The following is a 24,643-nucleotide window of genomic DNA, read 5'->3' as shown; positions in this document are numbered from 1 at the left end:
CCGACCTGTTGCGGCAAGTGCTGTTAGCGAGTAGGACCTATGAAGACGGCACGCAAAGGGGTGGGTGGTTTGCACCACGCCCGGCCGCCTTTGTCTCTCTAGTGGCGATGTCTATACATTGCACCAGATACTCATTTGCGGTTGAGTCGACCTCGGGGAGGCCCAGGACCGGTTCAGATCATCTCCACTCGGATTGGGGCGAATCGCCGGGTTCCTAGCGCAGCGCTGACACACACACAGTACACACACACAGTACACACATACACACGGTACACACACACAGTGCACACACACAGTACACACACAGTACACACACAGTACATACACACACGGTACATAAACACACACAGTACACACACACAGTACACAGTACACACATACAGTACACACATACACACGGTACATACACACACACAGTACACACACACAGTACACACACAGTACACACACACAGTACACACACACACACGGTACACACACACACACGGTACACACACACACGGTACATGCGCACACACGCACAGGGGTCCAGCAGCGAAGCATTGCAGCAATCCCAGCATGCTTTACGATGCCAATATGACATCACCGCCCCCACCACCATCATCAAATTCATCATCATCATCAGTTTTGATCGATCCACTGCTGGATGAAGGCCTCGCCAGAATGCCTCCATGTGTCACGCGCGGTGATGTAACAATCCACCGTATGCCCACACACGAGCCTTCATCCCGATCATCCCTGCCAGCCACGACACCTAATGCCCAAGGCTCGCTTACGTTCCCGTTTGAGTGGCGTCGTTAACCTCTGCGTGTGCTCTCTACGCCACGTGCTTGTCTCTCAGTGCAATTCCAAGGTCGAGCGTGGATCTCTCCAGCACGATTCTTTCGCTGTTTTTAGTTGTCGTTGGTAGTTGTCAGTCTTAGTTGTGTCACGTCTTCAAGTTCATTCATTCAGCCAGTTTGCTGTTAACTCTAAACGCAGGCATGCTCGAAATGGCGATGCGTGAAATGCACTCAGACGCACTACAACACATTCCTGCGGAGGGAGCTGGTAGGAACGTTGGGTTGCTCGGTCAATGGCGGCGTGGTGTATTCCGCAAATATGCCCGACTGTGAGGGCGGGCACAAGCCGGCGTGAGTGGGTTAAACGTTGAGTTTTATAAGGGCACCACGGGGTGACCAGCCCCTCCCCACCCAGCCCCACCTCTCCCACCCCCCACCCAGCCCCTCCCCACCCTCCCCACCCAGCCCCTCCCTCCCCACCCAGCACCTCCCGGCACGACGGACGGACAGACACAATAATCCCCTGTGGGCTGGTGTAACCAGGAGGTTCCTACCAGTAAAACCCTGATGATGATGATGATGACGATGATGATGACGATGATGATGATGACGATGATGACGATGATGACGATAATGATGATGACGATGATGATGATGACGATGATGATGATGATGACGATGATGATGATGACGATGATGATGATGATGACGATGATGATGACGATGATGATGTTGATGATGATGATGCGGCTTGGAGAGCAGAATGGATTCCACAAGAAGTCACAGACATGTGAGCGACAAGACGACCCAGAAGATCGCTGCATGACGTCGATCTCTCGTGAATTCTCTGGGCCACAGCCACTCAACCGCATCATCCTCAGCAGCAGCAGATGATGCGGATACCCGATGACGATGATGATGATTCACACAATTAGAAATGTACAAAACTCTGTGGTCAGTACGAGGAGACTGCAGTCACCACCCGAACAAAACCATGAAACATCGAGCGACTCAGAGACCCGCTACATCCCAACGAAGGAGGCTTCACCTCCGCAGCGATGATGAATGTATGATGAACTTCTTTTGAATCGTACGTAGCCCACTATGCACCACTCCCCGAGCCGTCCCTAGGATACGCAGCAAATCGGGGTGACCGCCCAGGGCCCCGCGCTTTGGGGGGGGGGCGCTTTGGGGGTCGCGCGCTTCGACGTCACATTGTCAGTGGTAATACTTCTGGTTGAGTTTGAAGGCGTCAGGGGGGCCCACAGTGGGATTCGTCCCGGGCCCCGCACCCCCTCCCCCCCTATGGACGGCCCTACCCACTCCTCAACCACCTCAATGTCACATCACAGCTGTTGCGATACATCAACGACAGCAGCCACACGAAGTGGCAGAGCGGAAACGATGTTGTGGCACCCACACACCATGAACGTCAACTAATATAATGAGATAAAAAACACGGGCACATTCATGGGCACGATTCAATTGGGGGCAAATACTCTTCACCACCTGACTATTTTTTTTATTTTACCAGTTAAGGCCTCACTGAGCTATACAGCTCTTTTTCAAAGCAACCTGGCCACAGATGATATAAGTGAACGAATAGGCTTACTATGTCGAAACTCATGAATGTGCCGGGAAAACCCGGAGGACCCGGAGAAAAATCCACGCGACCACAGGGAGAATATGCAAACTCCAAATATACAGCAAGCGTCAGGGTTGTGATCGAAGCCACGACCTCCTGTACACCAGGGGAGGGAGTAAACATCTCACCACCTCGGGGCCCAAATACGACGGGGGCGTCCGAGGTGAGGTCACGTGTTGTGCCCCCACCCAACCGCGTGCTACAACAGCCAATAGCAGCCTTCTCACCTTCCTGTCGTTGCCGGGGCCCGTGGTGACGTCATAGTCTCCCTGCGAAGACACGTGGACAAGAGGGTGACAGGGAGGGAGGTTTAGTGAAGTGGGAGAGAGGGCTGGGCAATTTAGAAACAAACGAAACAAGAAACATTTTTGTTTTATTTCACCAGGTAAGGCCCCACTCGGCTACACAGCGATTGCAAATGACAACGCTCAACGAAGGGGCTCATCATCGTGTGGACATTTATAGCAGCAGCCAAATACTCTAAACGTGTGTCGATTCATCACAACACACGGGGAGAACATGCAAACCACAAATATAATCAGCAGGCGTCAAGGTCAAGATCGAACCCACCGTGGCACCGTGCCGGGCGATAGGGGGTTGGGGTTAGAGGCGGCGTGGAACAGCGGCATCGCTTACATCGCCTATCCATAGCCGGAGGTGTATCCCGACCCCGTGGGTGAGAGGGGTTCGTTAAGCCAACACTTTAAAAACTTTCGCTCACACCGATTCAATCGCTCCCCCCGCCCCCTTCTCAAAATCCCCTGCACCCTGCATGCTGTGCATGGCTCGTAGCCTGGTTTCCACGGGTGTCACGGTACGGATCGCGTCTCAGCATTCGTACCCCCCGGGGAACAGAGGGCACGCTGTGTTTTTTCCAAGAGTACGACGCAAAGTCGTCGCTGAGCGTGCGGTCTTAGTGCAGCGGAGTCGCCCCACTCCCGCTACTCAGATAATTACAGCGGTTGCCTACGAACGGTGGTGCAGAACAGCACAGACACAACGCGTTGGCGCTGTAACGCGGCTCTTCCATTCGGAAACACTTTCCACGCGACGCAGAGCGTGCCCCGTTACTACGCAGAGCGTGCCCCGTTACTACGCAGAGCGTGCCCCGTTACTACGCAGAGCGTGCCCCGTTACTACGCAGAGCGTGCCCCGTTACTACGCAGAGCGTGCCCCGTTACTACGCAGAGCGTGCCCCGTTACTACGCAGAGCGTGCCCCGTTACTACGCAGAGCGTGCCCCATTACTACGCAGAGCGTGCCCCGTTACTACACGGGGCGTGCCCCGTTACTACGCGGGGCGTGCCCCGTTACTACGCAGGGCGTGCCCCGTTACTACGCAGAGCGTGCCCCGTTACTACGCAGAGCGTGCCCCGTTACTACGCAGAGCGTGCCCCGTTACTACGCAGAGCGTGCCCCGTTACTACGCAGAGCGTGCCCCGTTACTACGCAGAGCGTGCCCCGTTACTACGCAGAGCGTGCCCCGTTACTACGCAGAGCGTGCCCCGTTACTACGCAGAGCGTGCCCCGTTACTACGCAGAGCGTGCCCCGTTACTACGCAGAGCGTGCCCCGTTACTACGCGGGGCGTGCCCCGTTACTACACGGGGCGTGCCCCGTTACTACGCGGGGCGTGCCCCGTTACTACGCAGGGCGTGCCCCGTTACTACGTGGGGCATGCCCCGTTACTATGCGGGGCATGCGGCGTGTTACAACGCTGCTTCTGAGCGTTCGACGACGAGGTACTTTCTTGAGCTGCGCCAAACTCGATCGTTACATTACATATGGATAATTTCTGTCGCTTAGCGTGCCGCTTCTCAGGACCACATCTCCGAGCGCGTTAGACGACGACTTCCTGTCTGTCGTGTTTCTGCATTTGGATGTTCTGGACACATGCTTGTCGGTTGTCAGGCATCGAAGTCCATTCACGTCACAGAGCGTTCCAGAAAACCCGGTAGGCAGCCCTTTCGGCACCAGTGGTATGAGAAATTGGGAACCTTCCCAGTAAAATTGATTTACACGATTTACTTTCTCAGCTTTTTGTTTGTTAGTAGGGGAATGTTCGACCGCCCATCACCAGCGTGCTGCTCAGTGCGGGTTGGTGAAGGGGATGTGGGGGGTGGGAGGGTGCCCAGGATCGGTTCGGATATCACTCGGCACTGACGTTAGCCGTGGCCTGGGGGGTGGGGGGGCTGTGGGGGGGGGGTGACGGCAGCGGAACTCACATCGTGGAGTGGGTATGCGGCGCTGTATACACCGCTGGCCAGCAGACGCGTGAGACCTGGCGCACACGCGGCAAATGGAAAATGTCTTTAATCGGGGAACAGGGGGTTAGGGTTTCACTCGGAGCGTTTGTCGAGATTCTAGTGTCTCCGTTAGTCGTTGCCGTTGTGAGGAAAGGTGAACAGCCCCTTCGTGAATGGAAGATGAAAAGCACAAGCCGTATAGTAATGCGATGGTGGCTATGCAACCCAAACTTTGGGCCGTATAGTAAACCCCATAGAGACTCATAGAGATACATAGAGACTCATAGAGATACATAGAGACACGTATAGATACATAGAGACACATGGAGATACATAGAGACATGCCACACGAGTGTGATTGTGGCCAGGCAAGCCAACCTATGGCCCACACAGTGTCACCCACTGTGGCCTACGCTCCTTCAACGGAGGATGAAGAGCAAAGCGACACGAACTCTCTCTGTCTCCTGAAGCCCTCTCGTCGTGACGAGCAGCAGCAAACCTCAACAATGTCATTCGGTTACTCCTCGACACATCGCTGCCATTGCACGCAAGGACGTCATTGATCGAGGTGTAACTATATCATCGATGTAGAGGTTTTTGGGTTAGATCGTGTAAATATAAATGTGTCGTTAAACCCGCCACCACCGGACACAACCAATTAGTAAGGTTTGTCACGTGAAACAGAACTTGCCAATTCGTTACTAGTACAGCACACCGGTGCGTTGGAGAGAAAACCCACAACATTTACACAACATTTACACAACATTTACAACATGGGTTTGCTCTCCCAACACACCGGTGTGCTGTACTGGTAACGAATTGGCCACGTTCTGTTTACATGACAAACCTTACTAATTGGCTGTGTCGGGTGGTGACGGGTTTAACAACACATTTATATTTACGCGATATAACCCAAAAAAACCTGTATCATGGATGAAATCGGTCGCGAAAGCCTTCGTGTTAAACTAACACATTCGCAACAGTGTGTCCTTAAAATAAATGCTAAATTTAATGGGCCACGTTTTGAGCCGTGTGCCATGATGAAGGGACATTGACCGAAACGTCGCCGACTTCATATTTGTTTTCTCTATTAAGGCCACGGTGTTGTTATTGACAAGAACTGACTGGTGTTTGAGTCCTATATTGTATGATAGCTTTCTAGCCGCTAGAAGCGGCTACATTCGCTACCACAATGCTAAATAATACATTATATATATACAAATATATTAACTTTATTTTAACACGAGCAACAACACGAATACACACGACTAAAATCATCACTGAGTTCCCTCTCGATATTCTGGGGGTGTAAATTTGGGTGGGTGGGTCGGTGGAGGGGGTGGGGTGGAGCGAATAGCATAACCTTTGAACATCAACTTAACGATGAATAACCAGCGTCAACAAATAAACACAATAGATTATTGAATAAAATCACCACTCTGAATGGAATCGCCCCGCATTATTCAACAGGCGAATCGAGCCCGGAGACGACAAATTCATGCATGACTCGTCGTCTCTCTCAGGCGAGGGCTTCGGAGTGCAGTGGTGACATCATCAAGGGTCCCTTGTGACGTTGATTAAAATGGCCGCAGCCGTGTGCTCACCAATGCTGTGTTTGCCACGCGTCACCACCGCCCGCTTTAGGATTTCTCGAACCTGGGAATAAAAAAACAACCCAAAAACACCACCATTTACTTTTTGGGCTCAGTTCTGAGATCTTAGTGTGCTCTCTGAGTATGGATGTGGTTTTTTATATGATTGTACGTGTGTGTGTGCCTATCCAAGCCTTAATAGGTGCTCGCTAACAGCACTTGCCCCAACAGTCTCTTAAGGCTATACGGGTAATCATTGGTGACGGATTTGTAATCCGGTCCTAGGCCTCCCATAGGTAGACTCAGCCTTAAATGAGTACCCAGTGCGGTGTGTAAACATCGCCACTTGGGAGACAAATACGGCCAGGCATGGTGCTGGCCACCCACCCCGTCGTGTGACGCCTCGACCTTCATAGGTACTTGCAAACAGCGCTTGCCCCAGCAGTCTGTTGAAGGTTATACGGGGGATCTTTGCCTTTGGTTCGTTTAACCAGCAGCAGCAGCATTACCAAACAATGTGTAGTAGCAATGTCAATGCGCGTGTTGCCCACTCACGATCTTGCTTCGTTGTGAACTCGTGAAGTACGTGTCTTTGTCCCGGATATCGAATCTAGGGTTGGATGACGAGGGGACCAGGTTGGGAAGGAGGCGGGGGGTGGGGGCGGGGGGAGAGAGGTGGAGGGAGGAGAATTGGAGGGACCAGTGGGAAGGGGGTACAAGTGAAGGTGCGATGGGGTTGAATGGACAGGGGGGGAGGGGGTCACAGGTCAACATGCACGTGAGCCAGGTGAGGGTGCGTAGTGGAGTGAGAGGCACGTGGTAGGAATCACACAAGCGGGCAGGTGAGTGAATGGTCAGCTTAGGCAGGAGATTAACGGATTCTTCTCCGTATGGATGATGTTGATAGAGACACAACTACAATTTTACATTGAGGTGGTTGATAACGCGAGGGTAAATCGCTGCCGTGATGATGTCTTGGTGAGGTGATTAAATGGGCGTACATGCTCGATGGGTAGTTGTATGGTAAGACTGAAATGGTGATCACAGATGACAAGTGTGATGGTGGTGGTTGCTAGGGACGTACAGGTGTGATGGGGGTGGTCGCTAGGGGCGTACAGGTGTGATGGGGTGGTTGCTAGGGACGTACAGGTGTGATGGGGTGGTTGCTAGGGGAGTACAGGTGTGATGGCAGTGGTTGCTAGGGACGTACAGGTGTGATGGGGTGGTTGCTAGGGGAGTACAGGTGTGATGGCAGTGGTTGCTAGGGGCGTACAGGTGTGGTGGGGTGGTTACTAGGGGCGTACAGGTGTTCCTTGTCGCGTGAGAAGGGTAGAGACAGGTGTTTGATGCGTGCCTCCCTCTCCGACTGCGGCGTGCGCGGCCGCAGCAGGGCGGTGGCGCGGCGCCAGCACGAGCAGGCCTGGCGCGTGTTGCGTCGAACCTCGTACACCTGGGGGCGGGGGGGTGGGGGGCGGGGGGATGGGGGAGTTGAACAGGGAGACACGACCCCACAACCCAACAACGCCACAACTGGGTACACCTCCATCACACCCGCCATCCACACTTTCACGCCGTTTCTCAAACACGTCGTCACTTTACTGACACCGCTACCTGATTTGCGTCGCCTCAACCCGACACTCACGCCGCTGAAAGCATCGTCATCGTCGTCTGTCCTTTGCCTCTCAGCCTTCGCCTCCACCACCACCCACCACTACCGCCCTGTACATCGCTTTCATTGACGTCGTTTCGATATTCAGGAACGCATCCCCCGACGTAAACCGCGGTGTTGCTGTATCCGTTAATGTCAACGAAGCCGCATTGAGGATAGAAGTAAAACATTCAAGGGACGCCCCATTGTCAAAGGATAACACGCGACTATAGCGGAGCAAGAATACTCATGATTAGACATGACATGCAACCATTCTGAACTATTGATATTAAATAGAAACAAATTTTACAGAGGTGGAATAAAATCATCATCATCATCATCATCTTCAGCCATGATCAGTCCACTGCTGGATGAAGGGCTCCCCTAAGCCATCACCGTCTCTCACCATCGTGCAGAGTAACAATCCGTGTGTGTATGGTGTGTGTGTGTGGTGTGTGTGTGGTGTGTGCTGTGTGGTGTGTGTGTGTGTGTGGTGTGTGTGGTGTGTGTGTATGGTGTGTGTGTATGGTGTGTGTGGTGTGTGTGGTGTATGTGGTGTGTGTGGTGTGTGTGTGTGGTGTGTGTGTGTGGTGTGTGGTGTGTGTGTGGTGTGTGTGTGGTGTGTGGTGTGTGTGTGGTGTGTGGTGTGTGTGTGGTGTGTGTGGTGTGTGTGGTGTGTGTGTGGTGTGTGTGTGTGGTGCGTGTGTGTATGGGGTCGCTTCGAGTGGGTCGAACGCGGTGCGAGCGAACGAGATAAACTTAGCGACGGATCATTGCGCCGCAACTCTTTGAAGACAAACTTAGAATCGGCCGTAATTTCCTATGTTGTTCCTCTGTTGAATGTGGAAGGTGTCCCGATTTAGCAAGCCGAGGTCACAACGATGAGCGGAGAAACAGGGGGGGGGGGGGGCGAATGCAAGACTGCCGGATCTATCCCGACTATTTAAAGCCGCGTTACGTGCGGATTGTACAAATCGCGTCACCGCGATTGATCTCGCGCGTGCGAGGGTGGGACGCACGATCCCATGGGGAACGGGCCGAGAGCGACGGAACGTCGTTCGCTGCTTCTCACACCCGAACGCGGTCCTTGCGCGAGGTTTTAAGATGTTGTAAGCGCCTGTTATACGCAGTTGATAAGTGTTCCTCTGTTTAACACGTAGGCTTTCGCGACCAATATTATTCATAATCAACGTTTTTGGGTTTAGATCGCGTTATTTATAAATGTGTCGTAACCCTCCACCACCCGACACGGCCAATCAGTAAAAAAGTGTCACGTTGACAAAAGACAATTAGTTCACTGCTTTAGCCCACCGGTGTGTTGAAGCGTGAAACCACAACATTTACAATTTGAGTACGACGTTTCGCTGGTAATTGCATCCAGCATCATCGGGCAATTCGCCAGAATGGCCGTGTCGGGTGGTGGAGGGTTACGACACATTTATAAATAACGCGATCTAAACCCAAAAACGTTGATTATGAAGTGTTCCTCTCTCTGCTGCGTGTGTTTTTGGTCTCAGTAGGGGAGATAAAAAAACACGGCAATCTCAGCTGCAAGCAACGTTCAAATTCTCGCGTCTGACACGTGCAGCTGAGACGAGGCCATTGTGGATTTAAATGCGGTCCGAGATGGATACGTTGATCCATTGCAAACGCATACATTAGCCTCGTACGTGCGAGTGCTCCAAGTCTTTCTCTCGATCTTATTCCAGAACTCTGCTACCGCTGTTGCTATCGGCACACGACACTGCCACTAAGGGCACGCGTTACGTCTATCCGTAAACCCTCCTCCTTCATTACACGGTATCGTGCCATCATCATAGTCGCAGGATACTGCGCCACGTGTGGCAGCGCCTCGCCCCGGCAGCCCTTGACGTCACAGCACAAGGGCCTAAGGGGGCGTCGCGATTGGTTGGTTTGTTCGGTCGTTCGTTCGATCGTTCGTTCGATGGCACGTGGCACCTTCTTTGTCGGCATCTTGAGCTTCAGCAGCTCGGCCTCGCGCGTGAGCACGTGCCACGGCGCGTGCAGCCGCACGTAGACCGTGCCTCCGTGCCGCCTTGCCTGCCGGCGGGGGGTGGGGTGGGAGGGGGGTGAGGCGGGAGGGGTGGAGATGGGAGAGACGAGGCGACAAACAGCGATAATAATTCGTATGGAGAGGGGAGGGAGTGGAGGGAGAGACGCGGAGTCTGCTGCTGCTGGTGTTGCAGGTGTACGGTTCTGAAGGTTAACTCTCGCACACATGGGACGCATTACGCGTTAGGCCACTGCAATGATAATGAGATGCATTAACAAGGTGAGCATCGCATGCACGCCTCCACGTGAACCATGCACGTGACGCTCACCCCCTGACGCGCCTCCACGTGAACCACGCACGTGACGCTCACCCCCTGACGCGCCTCCACGTGAACCACGCACGTGATGCTCACCCCCTGACGCGCCTCCACGTGAACCACACACGTGACGCTCACCCCTGACGCGCCGCCACGTGAACCACGCACGTGACGCTCACCCCCTGACGCGCCTCCACGTGAACCACGTGACGCTCACCCCCTGACGCACCTCCACGTGAACCACACACGTGACGCTCACCCCCTGACGCGCCTCCACGTGAACCACACACGTGACGCTCACCCCCTGACGCGCCTCCACGTGGACCACGTGACGCTCACCCCCTGACGCGCTTCCACGTGAACCACGCACGTGACGCTCACCCCCTGACGCGCCTCCACGTGAACCACGCACGTGACGCTCACCCCCTGACGCGCCTCCACGTGAACCACGCACGTGACGCTCACCCCCTGACGCGCCTCCACGTGAACCACACACGTGACGCTCACCCCTGACGCGCCGCCACGTGAACCACGCACGTGACGCTCACCCCCCTGACGCGCCTCCACGTGAACCACGTGACGCTCACCCCCTGACGCGCCTCCACGTGAACCACACACGTGACGCTCACCCCCTGACGCGCCTCCACGTGAACCACACACGTGACGCTCACCCCCTGACGCGCCTCCACGTGGACCACGTGACGCTCACCCCCTGACGCGCCTCCACGTGAACCACGCACGTGACGCTCACCCCCTGATGCGCCTCCACGTGAACCACGCACGTGATGCTCACCCCCTGACGCGCCTCCACGTGAACCACGCGCGTGACGCTCACCCCCCTGACGCGCCTCCACGTGAACCACGCACGTGATGCTCACCCCCTGACGCGCCTCCACGTGAACCACGCACGTGATGCTCACCCCCTGACGCGCCTCCACGTGAACCACGCGCGTGACGCTCACCCCCTGACGCGCCTCCACGTGAACCACGCACGTGACGCTCACCCCCTGACGCGCCTCCACGTGAACCATGCACGTGACGCTCACCCCCTGACGCGCCTCCACGTGAACCACGTGACGCTCACCCCCCTGACGCGCCTCCACATGAACCACACACGTGACGCTCACCCCCTGACGCGCCTCCACGTGAACCACACACGTGACGCTCACCCCCTGACGCGCCTCCACGTGAACCACGTGACGCTCACCCCCTGACGTGCCTCCACGTGAACCACGCGTGTGACGCTCACCCCCTGACGCGCCTCCACGTGAACCACGCACGTGATGCTCATCCCCTGACGCGCCTCCACGTGAACCACGTGACGCTCACCCCCTGACGCGCCTCCACGTGAACCCCGCACGTGACGCTCACCCCCTGACGCGCCTCCACGTGAACCACGCACGTGATGCTCACCCCTTGACGCGCCTCCACGTGAACCACGCGCGTGACGCTCACCCCCTGACGCGCCTCCACGTGAACCACGCACGTGACACTCACCCCCTGACGTGCCTCCACGTGAACCACGTGACGCTCACCCCCTGACGCGCCTCCACGTGAACCATGCACGTGACGCTCACCTCGTCATCGCGCTCCAGCTCGAGTCCAGCCTCCAAGAGCCGCGCCTCGAACTCGTCCCTCCGGGCGCGCTTCTCCTCGTCGTGGACCTCAGCCAGCGGGACGTAGCTGCGGGCACCCCGAGGGAGTGGGGAGGGGGGAGGGGTCGGGGCGAGCACGTGGAGGCACCGATGAAGAACGTGGCTATGGACGAGGTCTGGACGTGAATTGAAGATGGAAACTGAGACAGCGATAGGAATTGAGACACGGTAATTCAAATGTTGATGACCATGACGACGACGACGATGATGATGATATCACGTCTGACAATAAAGATAAGGCGAAGGAGTTGGAAAGATGACTGGTGGCCCCAGAAGTCAGAGCGCTGCCCTGGTACCGCTGGGATTCTGGTTTCAAATCGAGGCAGTCACGCAAACAAACAAAAACGCACCATTACAGGAAATGTGTTTCTGTTACTTAGTTTGGCTAAATTCCAGCTCTGAAGATTGCACTTTAGGTTGACTATCATATGAAGAACATTATTCTCTTAGGTCCGACCATGTCCATCCATTGCTCGCCGAGCTGCATTGGCTTCCGGTTGCTGAACGAACACATTGTTGTAAGGTCGCGCTCATCACACACAAAGTGCTTGCCACAAATGAACCCTGCGCATCTCATCAAGGAGAAAAAACCATCACGCTAGCCGCCGAACAAAGACAGGCAATGCATCGCGCGCTTTCAAATGCGCTTCTGTGGCCGTCTGGAACGCTCTTCCTTCCGATATTAGGAAGCTACTGCAGCTGTGCACTTTTAAATTATCATCTAGATTGACAAACTAATTTCTTCAGAGCTGCTCTTTGTGTTTAGTTTGTTGTCTTTTCCCCCGCACCTCCGATTAGCACGCTACGCACGGTGCGACATGCGTCCCACGTGCACATGGCAACCAGAGGCGCGAGCCTATTCATAGGACTGACGTCCAATGTTGACTTTCCACAGGGCATTGACGGTACTAAATGTATCGATCCTCGAGGGAGGATGGGCCGAGTCAGCCCCCCCCCACCTCCCCCCTCCCGAATTGGAATTTGAACTCACGACCTCCGATTGCGAAACGCAGCACCGCTCCTTGCCGCATGCCGCCGCTCGTTGATTAATTAATCAATCAATTAATTAAGCAATGTATTAATCAATTAATGCCTTCATGAATCAATTAATGAATTTATTGATTGGCCAATTAATCAACGAATAAACACATCTATTTTTACATTAAATAATTAATTGATTAGTTAATTCACAACCCGAGGTCAATCCCTGAGTGACAGCACCCGGGGAGGTTGGGTGCAGGAGATGCGCAACTCCGGGAAGGAGGAGGGAGGTCGTGCGGCGCCGCTATCTTCAGGTGCCTCCAGCTTCAACCGCAGCTCCCGCATTGCTGCGAGTGCCTTCCGCAACAGCTTCTCTCCGGCGAGCATGGAGCGGAGCCCCGCAGTGCCGCTGATCTTGGCCGCGGTCTTCCACTTGGAGTGACGGTTGTGGCTCTTCACGAGGTCGAGAGCCAGGTCGAGGGTGCAGTTGAAATCTCCCGCAATGACCGTGAGCACGTCGTCCGCATCGTCTGCCTCCAGGGTGTCCCGCAGCGTGCCGGAGAAGAAGAACTTCCTCTCGCAGGTCCTGCTCGGTGCGTACAAGTTGAAGCACCGCAGCCTCGTGTTGTTGAACACAAATTCCACCGAAATCAAATGTCCTTTCACGATATCTTTAAAGACCACGCTCTCTGAAAGAAACTTTGGACCAAACACGATCGCGACTCCAGCGAGGTTGTCTTCACCATGGCTGAAGAAGGACTGGCTGCCCATGAGGTGCTGACGTTAGGCCTGCAGAGTGGCGTCAAGGTACGTTTCTTGCAGGAAAGGTACGTCTGCCTTTTGGTCGTTGAGGAAGCAACAGATGCGGTGCCACCTCTTGTCACTGCGAGCAACATTGCAATTTAGACTTGCTATCTTGACACCCGAAGCCATGGCATTAGGTGTTGGCAGTGGCTGCAGGGGATCACTTTGGAAGGGAAGAGCTCTTCCTCTTTACTTTTTGCACCAACGCTTTCAGTCGGTAGCATTCCTGCGGGCTGAATGTAAACTTTTGCGGTTCGCGATATATTTTCTGTGCGGCTTTCAAGAAGACCAGCACATCGGGGAAAAAAGCCTCGACGCTGACCCCACGCTTCCTGTAGGTGGATTGGAGGAAGTGGAGGTTCTCGTCGGGTGCGTCTCCACGAGGCGCGCCGCTGAACTCTCCTCGGTCATGAAAATAACCACGCCGCGGTTCTGTCGCTGGGCAATGAGGATGCCTGCCAGGCCGACGCGCTCGACCACCGCGGCAATGACGACCTCGATGGCGGTCTCGGGTGGAGGAAATGAAATGACTGCACCGCCGAGAGAGAGACTCGACCTTGTCGTACTCTGCCATGATGAACAGCAGCAGTACAACACGAGTGATAAGAAAAAGGTGACAAAGAATGTTATTCACAAGAGAGAATAAGAAGAGAGATAGATGAATAAGACAGCAAGAGAAAAACGGAGTGCTGTGAGGGAAGGAGTGCATCAGAGAGAGGGAGAGGCTCCAGGCTGTTAAACCAAGCAGACCTGGGGCGTGGCGGTGGTGGTGTTGTGTGCTGTTGAGGCGAAGGAAAACCACCAAAAAAGCAGAAAATAGGCAGCACCACGTGAAGTAACAATACTCACAGTTAAGGGGAGAAGGTTATTTGATACAAAAATATTTAATAAATGAAGAAAACCGAGAAAATGACCACCAAAGGTGAGTTAACTCTTTCTCAGGCAAGGGTCAGGATGGAGAAAAACCCAGGCCCGTGTGCACAGAGATCGGAAAGCAGGAGGTCCTGCAGGACACACCCTCTCCCCAGCATGCACAGAGAGAGAGACGCACAGAGCTAGACAGACGTTCTCACCCAACGTCGGACGCAGCCTCCAGGTCCACCATGTCATCACTCCCGTCCCGCGAGGTCGCGTCTCCCCCCACACCGCCCCCCGGGAGCGGCTCCTTGTCCCTCCGCCAGTCCTGGTCGGAGCCCACCTCGGGGGGCGACCATGGCGAAGAGGCGGAGGCAGTGGAGGAGGAGGCGGCGGCGGTGGCGGCGGTGAAAAACGACGAGGTGGTGACGACTCCCGGCGGTGGCTGCTGCTGCGTCGTCGTCATCGTGGTCGTCGAAGCGGAGGGGAGCAGAGCCCCCTCGGCCACGGGCTGCAGGGCGAGCCCCGGCGGGAGGCGCCTCTCGGGCCCCAGTTGGAGCACCGAGGAGGAGACGGAGGAGGGTGGCGCGAGGCGGCGCGAGGCGGCGCGGCGCACGGAGGAGGAGAAGCGAGCGGCGCCGACGCCGTCGGGTCCGCGGCGCGGCGCTCCGAAGGCGAGGGCGAAGTCCACGCGGCGGGCGCCATCCCTGAAGAAGCCGTCACGGCGGGGAGCCGCGGCGGCAGTGCTGGCGGAGTGCGCGGCGCACGACCCCTCCTGCAGGGTGCACGCAGCGCAGGCCAGGGCGCGGTGGTGAAGGTGGAGGAGGTGGGGGTGGAGGTGGTAATGGAGGTGTCAGTGGTGATGGTGGTGGTGGAGGTAGTTGTGGAGGTGGTGATGGAGATGGTGGGGGTGGTGATGGAGGTGTCGGTGGTGGAGGTGGTGGTGGATGTAGTTGTGGAGGTGGTAATGGAGATGGTAGTGGTGGAGGTGGTGGAGGTGGTGGTGGTGGAGGTAGTTGTGGAGGTGGTGATGGAGATGGTGGAGGTGGTGATGGAGGTGTCGGTGGTGGAGGTGGATGTAGTTGTGGAGGTGGTAATGGAGATGGTAGTGGTGGAGGTGGTGGAGGTAGTTGTGGAGGTGGTGATGGAGGTGTCGGTGGTGGAGGTGGTGGTGGAGGTAGTTATGGAGGTGGTGATGGAGATGGTAGTTATGGAGGTGTTGGTGGTGGAGGTAGTTGTGGAGGTGGTGGTGGTGGAGGTAGTTGTGGAGGTGGTGATGGAGATGGTAGTGGTGGAGATGGAGGTGTCGATGGTGGTGGAGGTGGTGGTGGAGGTAGTTGTGGAGGTGGTGATGGAGATGGTGGAGGTGGTGATGGAGGTTTCGGTGGTGGCGGTGGTGGAGGTAGTTGTGGAAGTGGTTATAGAAATGGTGGAGGTGGTGATGGAGGTGTCGGTGGTGGTGGTGGTGGAGGTAGTTGTGGAGGTGGTGATGGAGATGGTGGTGAAGGTGGTGGTGGTGGAGGTAGTTGTGGAGGTGGTGATGGAGATGGTGGTGGAGGTGGTGGTGGAGGTAGTTGTGGAGGTGGTGATGGAGATGGTAGTGGTGGAGGTGGTGGTGGTGGAGGTAGTTGTGGAGGTGGTAGTGGTGGAGATGGAGGTGTCGATGGTGGTGGAGGTAATTGTGGAGGTGGTGATGGAGATGGTGGAGGTGGTGATGGAGGTGTCGGTGGTGGAGGTAGTTGTGAAGATGGTGATGGAGATGGTGGTGGAGGTGGTGGAGGTAGTTGTGGAGGTGGTGATGGAGATGGTGGTGTTGGTGGTGGAGGTAGTTGTGGAGGTGGTGATGGAGATGGTAGTGGTGGAGGTGGTGGTGGTGGAGGTAGTTGTCGAGGTGGTGATGGAGATGGTAGTGGTGGAGGTGGTGGTGGTGGAGGTAGTTGTGGAGGTAGTGATGGAGATGGTGGAGGTGATGAAGGTGGCGGTGATGGTGGTGACCGCAGTGCAGTGTCAGTGAAGTGAAGTGACGGGGAGTTGTGTGTGTGTGTGTGGGGAGTTGTGTGTGTGTGGGGAATTGTGTGTGTGTGTGGGGAGTTGTGTGTGTGTGGGGAGTTGTGTGTGTGTGTGGGGAGTTGTGTGTGTGTTTTCTCACAGTGTTGTAGTTATCGCCGTGTTCTCACAGTGTTGAGATTACGTTTTTTTCACTGAAGTATTACTTGGGCCCGTTACGCCACGTGTCGTCGCGTCGCGCGATCGACTCGTCAACATGAACTAGCCCGGCTGTAGAATTGAGATAGCTTTAAAGCACAACAACGTGACTGAGATGGCGATGATGCTGATCGATCTCATTCTCCCAGCACGTGTGTTCCACTTGCTTCACGGAGGCTCTAAAGTGATGGAGTGTGCTCGAGTATGAACCCTAGCCGAGAGCTGACACTTGCTACCGCATGGAGCAGCGCTTCTTCACCTTCACTGCAGCCTTGGACCCCTTTGGTTCTCAATCTTAACAGAAAATGACGTGAATAGAGACGTTGGGTTTGATGAAACAAATAAAGTTGTGCCTAACGTGCCGGTGCTTGATTTGTGTTGTCGACGATTTACCTTCTAGAAACAGAGACCTGCCCATGCCTCGCACCCCCACAAAGGGCGTCTGGCACTCCCAGGGGGCAGCGTGCACCCAGGTTAAGAAGAAGGAGAATAACCAGAGGAGTTGGAGAAGACATCCATCGTCGAGGGGATGAGTTCGACATCGTCGAGGGGCAGGAGCAGCCCACGAGTCGGGCGGCACGGGGGACCGAGCTCGTCAACTCGGGGGCACAAAGCACGGGGCGCTGTTGGCTGAGCGCCGAGTCTGACGTGCCAGCAGGATTACGTCACGTGACTTGTCATCCTATATACAATATACTATATTGTATACTATATTGTGTACACGAGGTTTGCTGGCTGACTGGCTGACTGGCTCGCGGGCGGACAAGTGAGCGACAGTGACATCACAGCGCACAACTGCGCTCATATGTACCGCACTCATTATGAATTGGCCGATACCACCGTCATGTGCAGAGGACCGCGAATCTTGGGCAATTGTTTTGTAGCGCCGGCTCTGAGTGGTGGCTGCTGCCGTTCCCGCTCGACTGTGCATCCATCCTCATCTGAGTCGTCCTCTCTCTCTCTACCAACACACACCTACTACTCACACACACCTACCACTTACACACACCTACTACTCACATACACACACACCTACTACACACACAAACCTACTACACACACTTACTACACACACTCACCTACTACTCACACACACCTACTACTCACACACACCTACTACTCACACACACCTACTACTCACACACACCTACTACTCACACACACCTACTACACACACACCTACTTCTCACACACACACCTACTACACACACACCTACTTCTCACACACACACCTACTACACATACACACCTACTACTCACACACACACCTACTACTCACACACACACACCTACTACACACACACACCTACTACTCACACACACACCTACTACACACACACCTACTTCTCACACACACACCTACTACACATACACACCTACTACTCACACACACACCTACTACACACACACACACCTACTACACATACACACCTACTACTCACACACACACCTACTACTCACACACACACACCTACTACACACACACACCTACTACTCACACACACACCTACTACACACACACACCTACTACTCACACACACACCTACTACACACACACACACCTACTACACATACACACCTACTACTCACACACACACCTACTACTCACACACACACCTACTACTCACACACACACCTACTACTCACACACACCTACTACTCACACACACACCTACTACTCACACACACCTACTACTCACACACACACCTACTACACACACACACACCTACTACACATACACACCTACTACTCACACACACACCTACTACTCACACACACACACCTACTACACACACACACCTACTACTACACACACACCTACTACTCACACAAACACCTACTACACACACCCATACCTACTACACACACCCACACCTACTACACACACACACCTACTACTCACACACACCTACTACTCACACACACACCTACTACTCACACACACACACACCTACTACTCACACACACACCTACTACACACACACACACCTACTACACATACACACCTACTACTCACACACACACCTACTACTCACACACACACACCTACTACACACACACACCTACTACTACACACACACCTACTACTCACACAAACACCTACTACACACACACACACCTACTACACACACCCACACCTACTACACACACCCATACCTACTACACACACCCACACCTACTACACACACACACCTACTACTCACACACACCTACTACTCACACACACACCTACTACTCACACACACACCTACTACTCACACACACACCTACTACTCACACACACACCTACTACTCACACACACACCTACTACTCACACACCTACTACACACACACCTACTACTCACACACACACCTACTACTCACACACACACCTACTACTCACACACACACCTACTACTCACACACACACCTACTACTCACACACACACCTACTACTCACACACCTACTACACACACACCTACTACTCACACACACACCTACTACTCACACACACACCTACTACTCACACACACACCTACTACTCACACACACACCTACTACTCACACACACACCTACTACTCACACACACACCTACTACTCACACACACTTACTACTCACACACACACCTACTACCCACACACCTACTACTCACACACACACCTACTACTCACACACACACACACACACCTACACACACCTACTACTCACACACACTTACTACACACACACCTACTACACACACCTACTACTCACACACACCTACTACTCACACACACACACACACACCTACACACACCTACTACACACACACACTTACTACACACACACCTACTACACACACCTACTACTCACACACACCTACTACTACACCACACCAGCTATTTGACGTCTGTACATCGCTACGTGATGCTAAGCCGCTTCACCTAGCCATCACGTTTTGATGGCCAGGTCGCTTCTGAAGCGAGCCCTGGAGCTCAATAGGCTTCACCTGTAAAATAAGAACCTGCTACACCCACCACCACCACCATCATCATAATCAAAGTCGTCGTCGTGCATTTAGCCGTGAGCGGAGAGAGCGGTGGTACAGTGGTTAGCTCACTGTGCTGTGAACTCTGCTCACCGAAAAAAACAACGACTGAACACGACGTTTCTGGCAATGGCCTTTCTTCGTAGCACATCGCCAATGTCGCTGATGATTATACATTGGCGTATTGTTATTGTTTTACCTTTTAAGGCCACGGCTTTATTGACGAATGCGTTGAGATGTTTTGATTGTTATTGCTGATTGTGCTCGTGCGCCACTGTCAGCGCAGCAGCAGCAGCATCGCCAAATGATCTGCGGACCGAGTTCAATTCCCGGTCGTGGCTAACGACATCTGCGAGCGATCGATCATCGGGAGCACTCTCGGCCTCCCTTCACCAAACAAACAAAACGACTTGAAACATGAGTGTGGCGGCCTTCATCCAGCAGTGGATTGCGTCTCACGGCTCGTTTTCAGCAGCGTCCTGCAACTGTGATACCTGACCCAGGCATCCGTTTGGGGGTGACGACATTTCGCATTGTGGTGTTGCTGCGTAGAATTCACCGCGAATTCGGCTGCACGGCTCGCAATCGAAAGGTGGCGAGTTTCAATCGCCACCATCTGCACGTTCACTCAGCCCATCATCCCTCCAGCGGCGACAAAAAGCAGCGCCGCTTCGTGGGATACCCACAGTGTGTCGTGCTGCTACACAACGACTCCGACATCGGGATGCGGAATTTCCACCGTCGGCTTACCGCTGCGATCGGCAAGCCGGGGGCCATTCACTGCTCGGTAAAAAAAAATCGCAAAAAAATACGAACAAATCCCATCACACTATGAGAACTCCTTTACCAGTGGCAAAATATAGTAATAGTTTTTTTTTTCAAAATCCAATCACCTTTTTGACTTCAAACACAATTTTTAAAAATATCTAGCGATGAGAGGTAAACGCGAGTGGCTGCAGAAACCCACACGCAGAGGAGGGGGGACGCGGAACGCGACCTCCGCATCGCAGTCACACGCACGCACACACACGCACGCACGCACACACACGCACGCACACACGCACACACACGCACACACACGCACACACACGCACGCACACACACACACACACACGCACACACACGCACGGACGTCTCGGCTGACCTGGCAGTGCCAACAGGCGGGCGGATCGCCCCCCGTCTCCGACGTGGCCGCCGTGGGAACTCCGCCACCGGCGGCGCCACCGGCGAATCCGATCCGCACCGACTTCGTGCGGGCGGGGCCCGGCGCGCGGACCGACCCGGCTCGGACCGACTTGCTGCGGGTCGACACCCGGGGCGCACGCTGCGACATGGCTCACGGACCACGGCTCACGGACCACGACTCACAGACCACGAATTCACGGCTCACGGCTCACGGCGGCGGTGCCGGCGCGCACGGGGGCGGCGCGGCACCGCGGAGGTTCGACGCCCTCGGCCACGGTGTCCCCGTGGCGTTCCCTTCCACGGCGCAAACTCTCTCGCTCGCTCTCGCTGGCTCGCTCTCGCTGGCTGGCTCTCGCTCTTCCACATCCCCCCCACCTCATCACCCCGCACAGGACGGACCCCCACCCCCCACCACCACCAACCATCAAGCAGCTACCCACGCTGCTGATCCCCGCAGCACCCCCCTCGCTATAAAAGGGGTTGCCTCATCGGCCCCGGCCAACGGAGACCCTCACCCCCCCTGCCCAGCCCCGTGGCGGCGGCCACTGTCCAACTGGCGGCCCCAACGCCACCGCCCGCAGCCCCCCCGCCCCTCGCCGCCGCCCCCCCCCCCTCTCTCCATGCTGCCGCTCTCGTGGCCCTGCCGCGTATCTTTAGCCGCTACGCTGCAGCGCGAGACATAATCCCCGCAGCCGTAATCCCTGCAGCTCCACCCCGAGTTATACACACAAGTACTCACCACTCCACCCGAGTTATACACACAAGTACTCACCACTCCACCCGAGTAATACACACAAGTACTCACCACTCCACCCGAGTAATACACACAAGTACTCACCACTCCACCCGAGTTATACACACAAGTACTCACCGCTCCACCCGAGTAATACACACAAGTACTCACCACTCCACCCGAGTAATACACAAGTACTCACCACTCCACCCGAGTTATACACACAAGTACTCACCACTCCACCCGAGTAATACACACAAGTACTCACCGCTGCACCCGAGTTATACACACAAGTACTCACCACTCCACCCGAGTAATACACACAAGTACTCACCACTCCACCCGAGTTATACACACAAGTACTCACCACTCCACCCGAGTTATACCTCCAGCCACTTGCCTCCAGCCACCTGCCTCCAGCCACGGCAGGCTGGGCTGTGGAGAGGGGGTCAGTGGGATGACTGACTATAATCAATAATTATCGCGTAACGGGGCGTCGATTATCAATACAACAAAAACATCTCTCTACGGTGCACGCATCGGATCGACGCGTGTATGAATCGATTCGTTTACTCGCTGACTGCACGTTACATTTACATATATTTAAATGTACATTGCCAGCAGTGGTTGTGCCCGTGGCGACGCATCACCACGGCAAGGGGAGTCAAGAGTCTAGGCTGTAATGAAGAGGGGGGGGGGTATAATAGAAAGAGAAAAGAAGAGGAGAATGAATGGGGAATGAAAGGAAGAGGGGTGGAGAAGGGACGGAGGAACGGGGCCAATTGGGTGCGGAGAGACGAGGAGGAAGAGGAGGCTGCAGGGAACGGCGTCGGTTTTCAGAGTGGGCGGCGGGGAGGGCCTTGGGGGTGGCAGTGGCCAGGCGGATGTTACGTGGTCCACGGGAGGTTCGAAGTGATTGAGGTGAACGGGGACTGTGACATCGAGGCGCAACGAATCGAAATGCGCGCACGGGAGACAACACGCCACGAGATGGCTTCAGGGTAGACAACAACAACAACAGCAGCAGCAGGAACAGAACGATCCGTTCTGGGATTGAATCGCGACCCCGAATCCTTGCTGGAGCGGTGGAGGAGACGAGGGGGTGTGGGGGAGAAGGGACCCGAGAGGAGTGGGTGGTGGTAGAGGTTTTGTGGAGCGCCCTGGGGGGATGGGGGATAGGGAGGGAGCCGAGGGAGCTTTGCTCAGGAGAGGCGCCAGGCCATCGGACACCCTCCCAGCCGGCCGGCTCGCTCCCTCCACCGTCACTGAGCTCTATTCCTGGCTCCGCTAGGAGCGCGGCGGGCAGTAGGAGAGGAGATGGCATGGGGATAGGGCCGGGAGGGGGGGGGGGGGTAATGGGTGGTAGAAGAGAGCCAGGGGGGGGGGCGGAATTGGTAGGGCGATGAGAGGTGGAGAGAGATGGGTGGGGGCAGCGAGAGGGGTCCCATTGTGTTGCGCGCCTGTAATTTACACGGAGAGTATTGTAACAAAAACCCCGCATAGGATGTATGGTAAAGGTGCAGCCTCCCTTCAAGTCGCTGATTGAACACGACCCGTTGCACAGGGACGCAGGAGGGAAACCACGGGGACAGAACCCAACTGTGCGCGGAGACTGCGCCTGTGTGCAAGCGTCGGCTGGGGACGATTCCACCAAGATTATGATCAATGATCTTCTTTACGATTGCCGGAGTTTGACTCTGAGCTGCAACTGAATACGCAGCAGCTTGACTCGGGCAGTTGACCAGTGACGCAGATCTCCACGCGAGGTCAACGTAGCCGAAAGAACATCGAGTGTTGGCCGCGTAGGTAGTAAGTTCAAGTTTATGTTGTTTAACCACGTGTTTAACCACGTGTTTAACCACGTGTTTAACTATGTTTTAACTACGTGTTTAACTACGTGTTTAACCACGTGTTTAACTATGTGTTTAACCACGTGTTTAACTATGTGTTTAACCCACGTGTTTAACTACGTATTAAACCACGTGCTTAACTATGTGTTTAACCCACGTGTTTAACCACGTGTTTAACTATGTGTTTAACCACGTGTTTAACCACGTGTTTCACTAATTGTTTAACCAGGTGTTTATCTATGTGTTTAACTATGTGTTTAACTACGTGTTTAACTACGTATTTAACCACGTGTTTAACCACGTGTTTAACTAATTGTTTAATCAGGTGTTTAGCGACGTGTTTAACGCCGTGTTTAACCAGGTGTTTAACTAATTGTTTAATCAGGTGTTTAACGACATGTTTAACCAGGTATTTCATAACGTGTGCCACGTAATTAACCAGGTCTTTAACTACGCGTTTTAACCACTCTTGCAGTCTCATCTGCAAGAGTGGCTCGGGTCACCAACAAAGACAGAACAACAACCTGGCTGCCACAAGAGAAATCAAATATACATTGGACGAACAACATCGCTATAAAATAACATGGCGCGCAACCCGATTTGGCTGCGTATTTTTCCTTTTGAAACATTTAGAGTGTAAATTAAGTTAGAAGAAGACGTTTCACGTAATCGAAGTCAACATCAGGTCAACTTATTTGGCGATATGCATATGCAGTATATAATTGGGGGCGCCACGGTGGCGAGATGTTAACGACCTCGCCTAGTATAGATGGGATCGTGGGTTCGACCCCAACCTGAACGCCTGTTTTTGGAGTTTGCGCGTCTTTCTCGCTGTGGTACGTGGATTTTTCTCCGAGTCCTCCGGTTTTTTCCGTCCACATTTAGAACCACGTGTTTAGAGTGTTTGGCTGCCGTAAATGTCCACGCGATGAGCCACTTCGTTGGGCTATAATTTGTGGCCAGGTCGCTTTGAAAAAGAGCTACATAGCTCAGTGGGCCTTGCCTGGTAAGACAAATACAGTACTAGGTGTAAAATAAAATAAATCACGACGTTTCGGGCGCAACACAAGCGCCCGAAACGTCGTGATCTATTATTTTATTTTCTACCTACGTGACTTTACC

The 24,643-nt window shown here is 54.3% G+C and overlaps 1 protein-coding gene across 1 annotated transcript in view; it reads right to left on the bottom strand.

Annotated features, from left to right (window-relative positions):
• The window catches only part of LOC144942434 (anoctamin-1-like), a 46,144-nt gene extending 31,215 nt beyond the window's left edge, over window positions 1–14,929 (bottom strand). The window contains exons 1-8 of the mRNA XM_078869307.1: window positions 14,755–14,929; window positions 11,819–11,924; window positions 9,871–9,972; window positions 7,568–7,713; window positions 6,819–6,873; window positions 6,276–6,327; window positions 4,651–4,706; window positions 2,655–2,696 (exon numbers count right to left, since the gene is read on the bottom strand). Of these exons, the coding sequence (XP_078725433.1) occupies window positions 2,655–2,696; window positions 4,651–4,706; window positions 6,276–6,327; window positions 6,819–6,873; window positions 7,568–7,713; window positions 9,871–9,972; window positions 11,819–11,924; window positions 14,755–14,786 (591 nt within the window). The 5' untranslated portion in view covers window positions 14,787–14,929. The remainder of the gene's footprint in view (window positions 1–2,654; window positions 2,697–4,650; window positions 4,707–6,275; window positions 6,328–6,818; window positions 6,874–7,567; window positions 7,714–9,870; window positions 9,973–11,818; window positions 11,925–14,754) is intronic.
• Window positions 14,930–24,643: the final 9,714 nt, after the last annotated feature.

This window comes from Lampetra fluviatilis, chromosome 27, assembly GCF_964198595.1.
Source record: "Lampetra fluviatilis chromosome 27, kcLamFluv1.1, whole genome shotgun sequence".
NCBI lineage: Eukaryota > Metazoa > Chordata > Hyperoartia > Petromyzontiformes > Petromyzontidae > Lampetra > Lampetra fluviatilis.
Note: the sequence above shows the minus strand (reverse complement) of the source record. Positions and strands in the feature narration are given on the sequence as shown.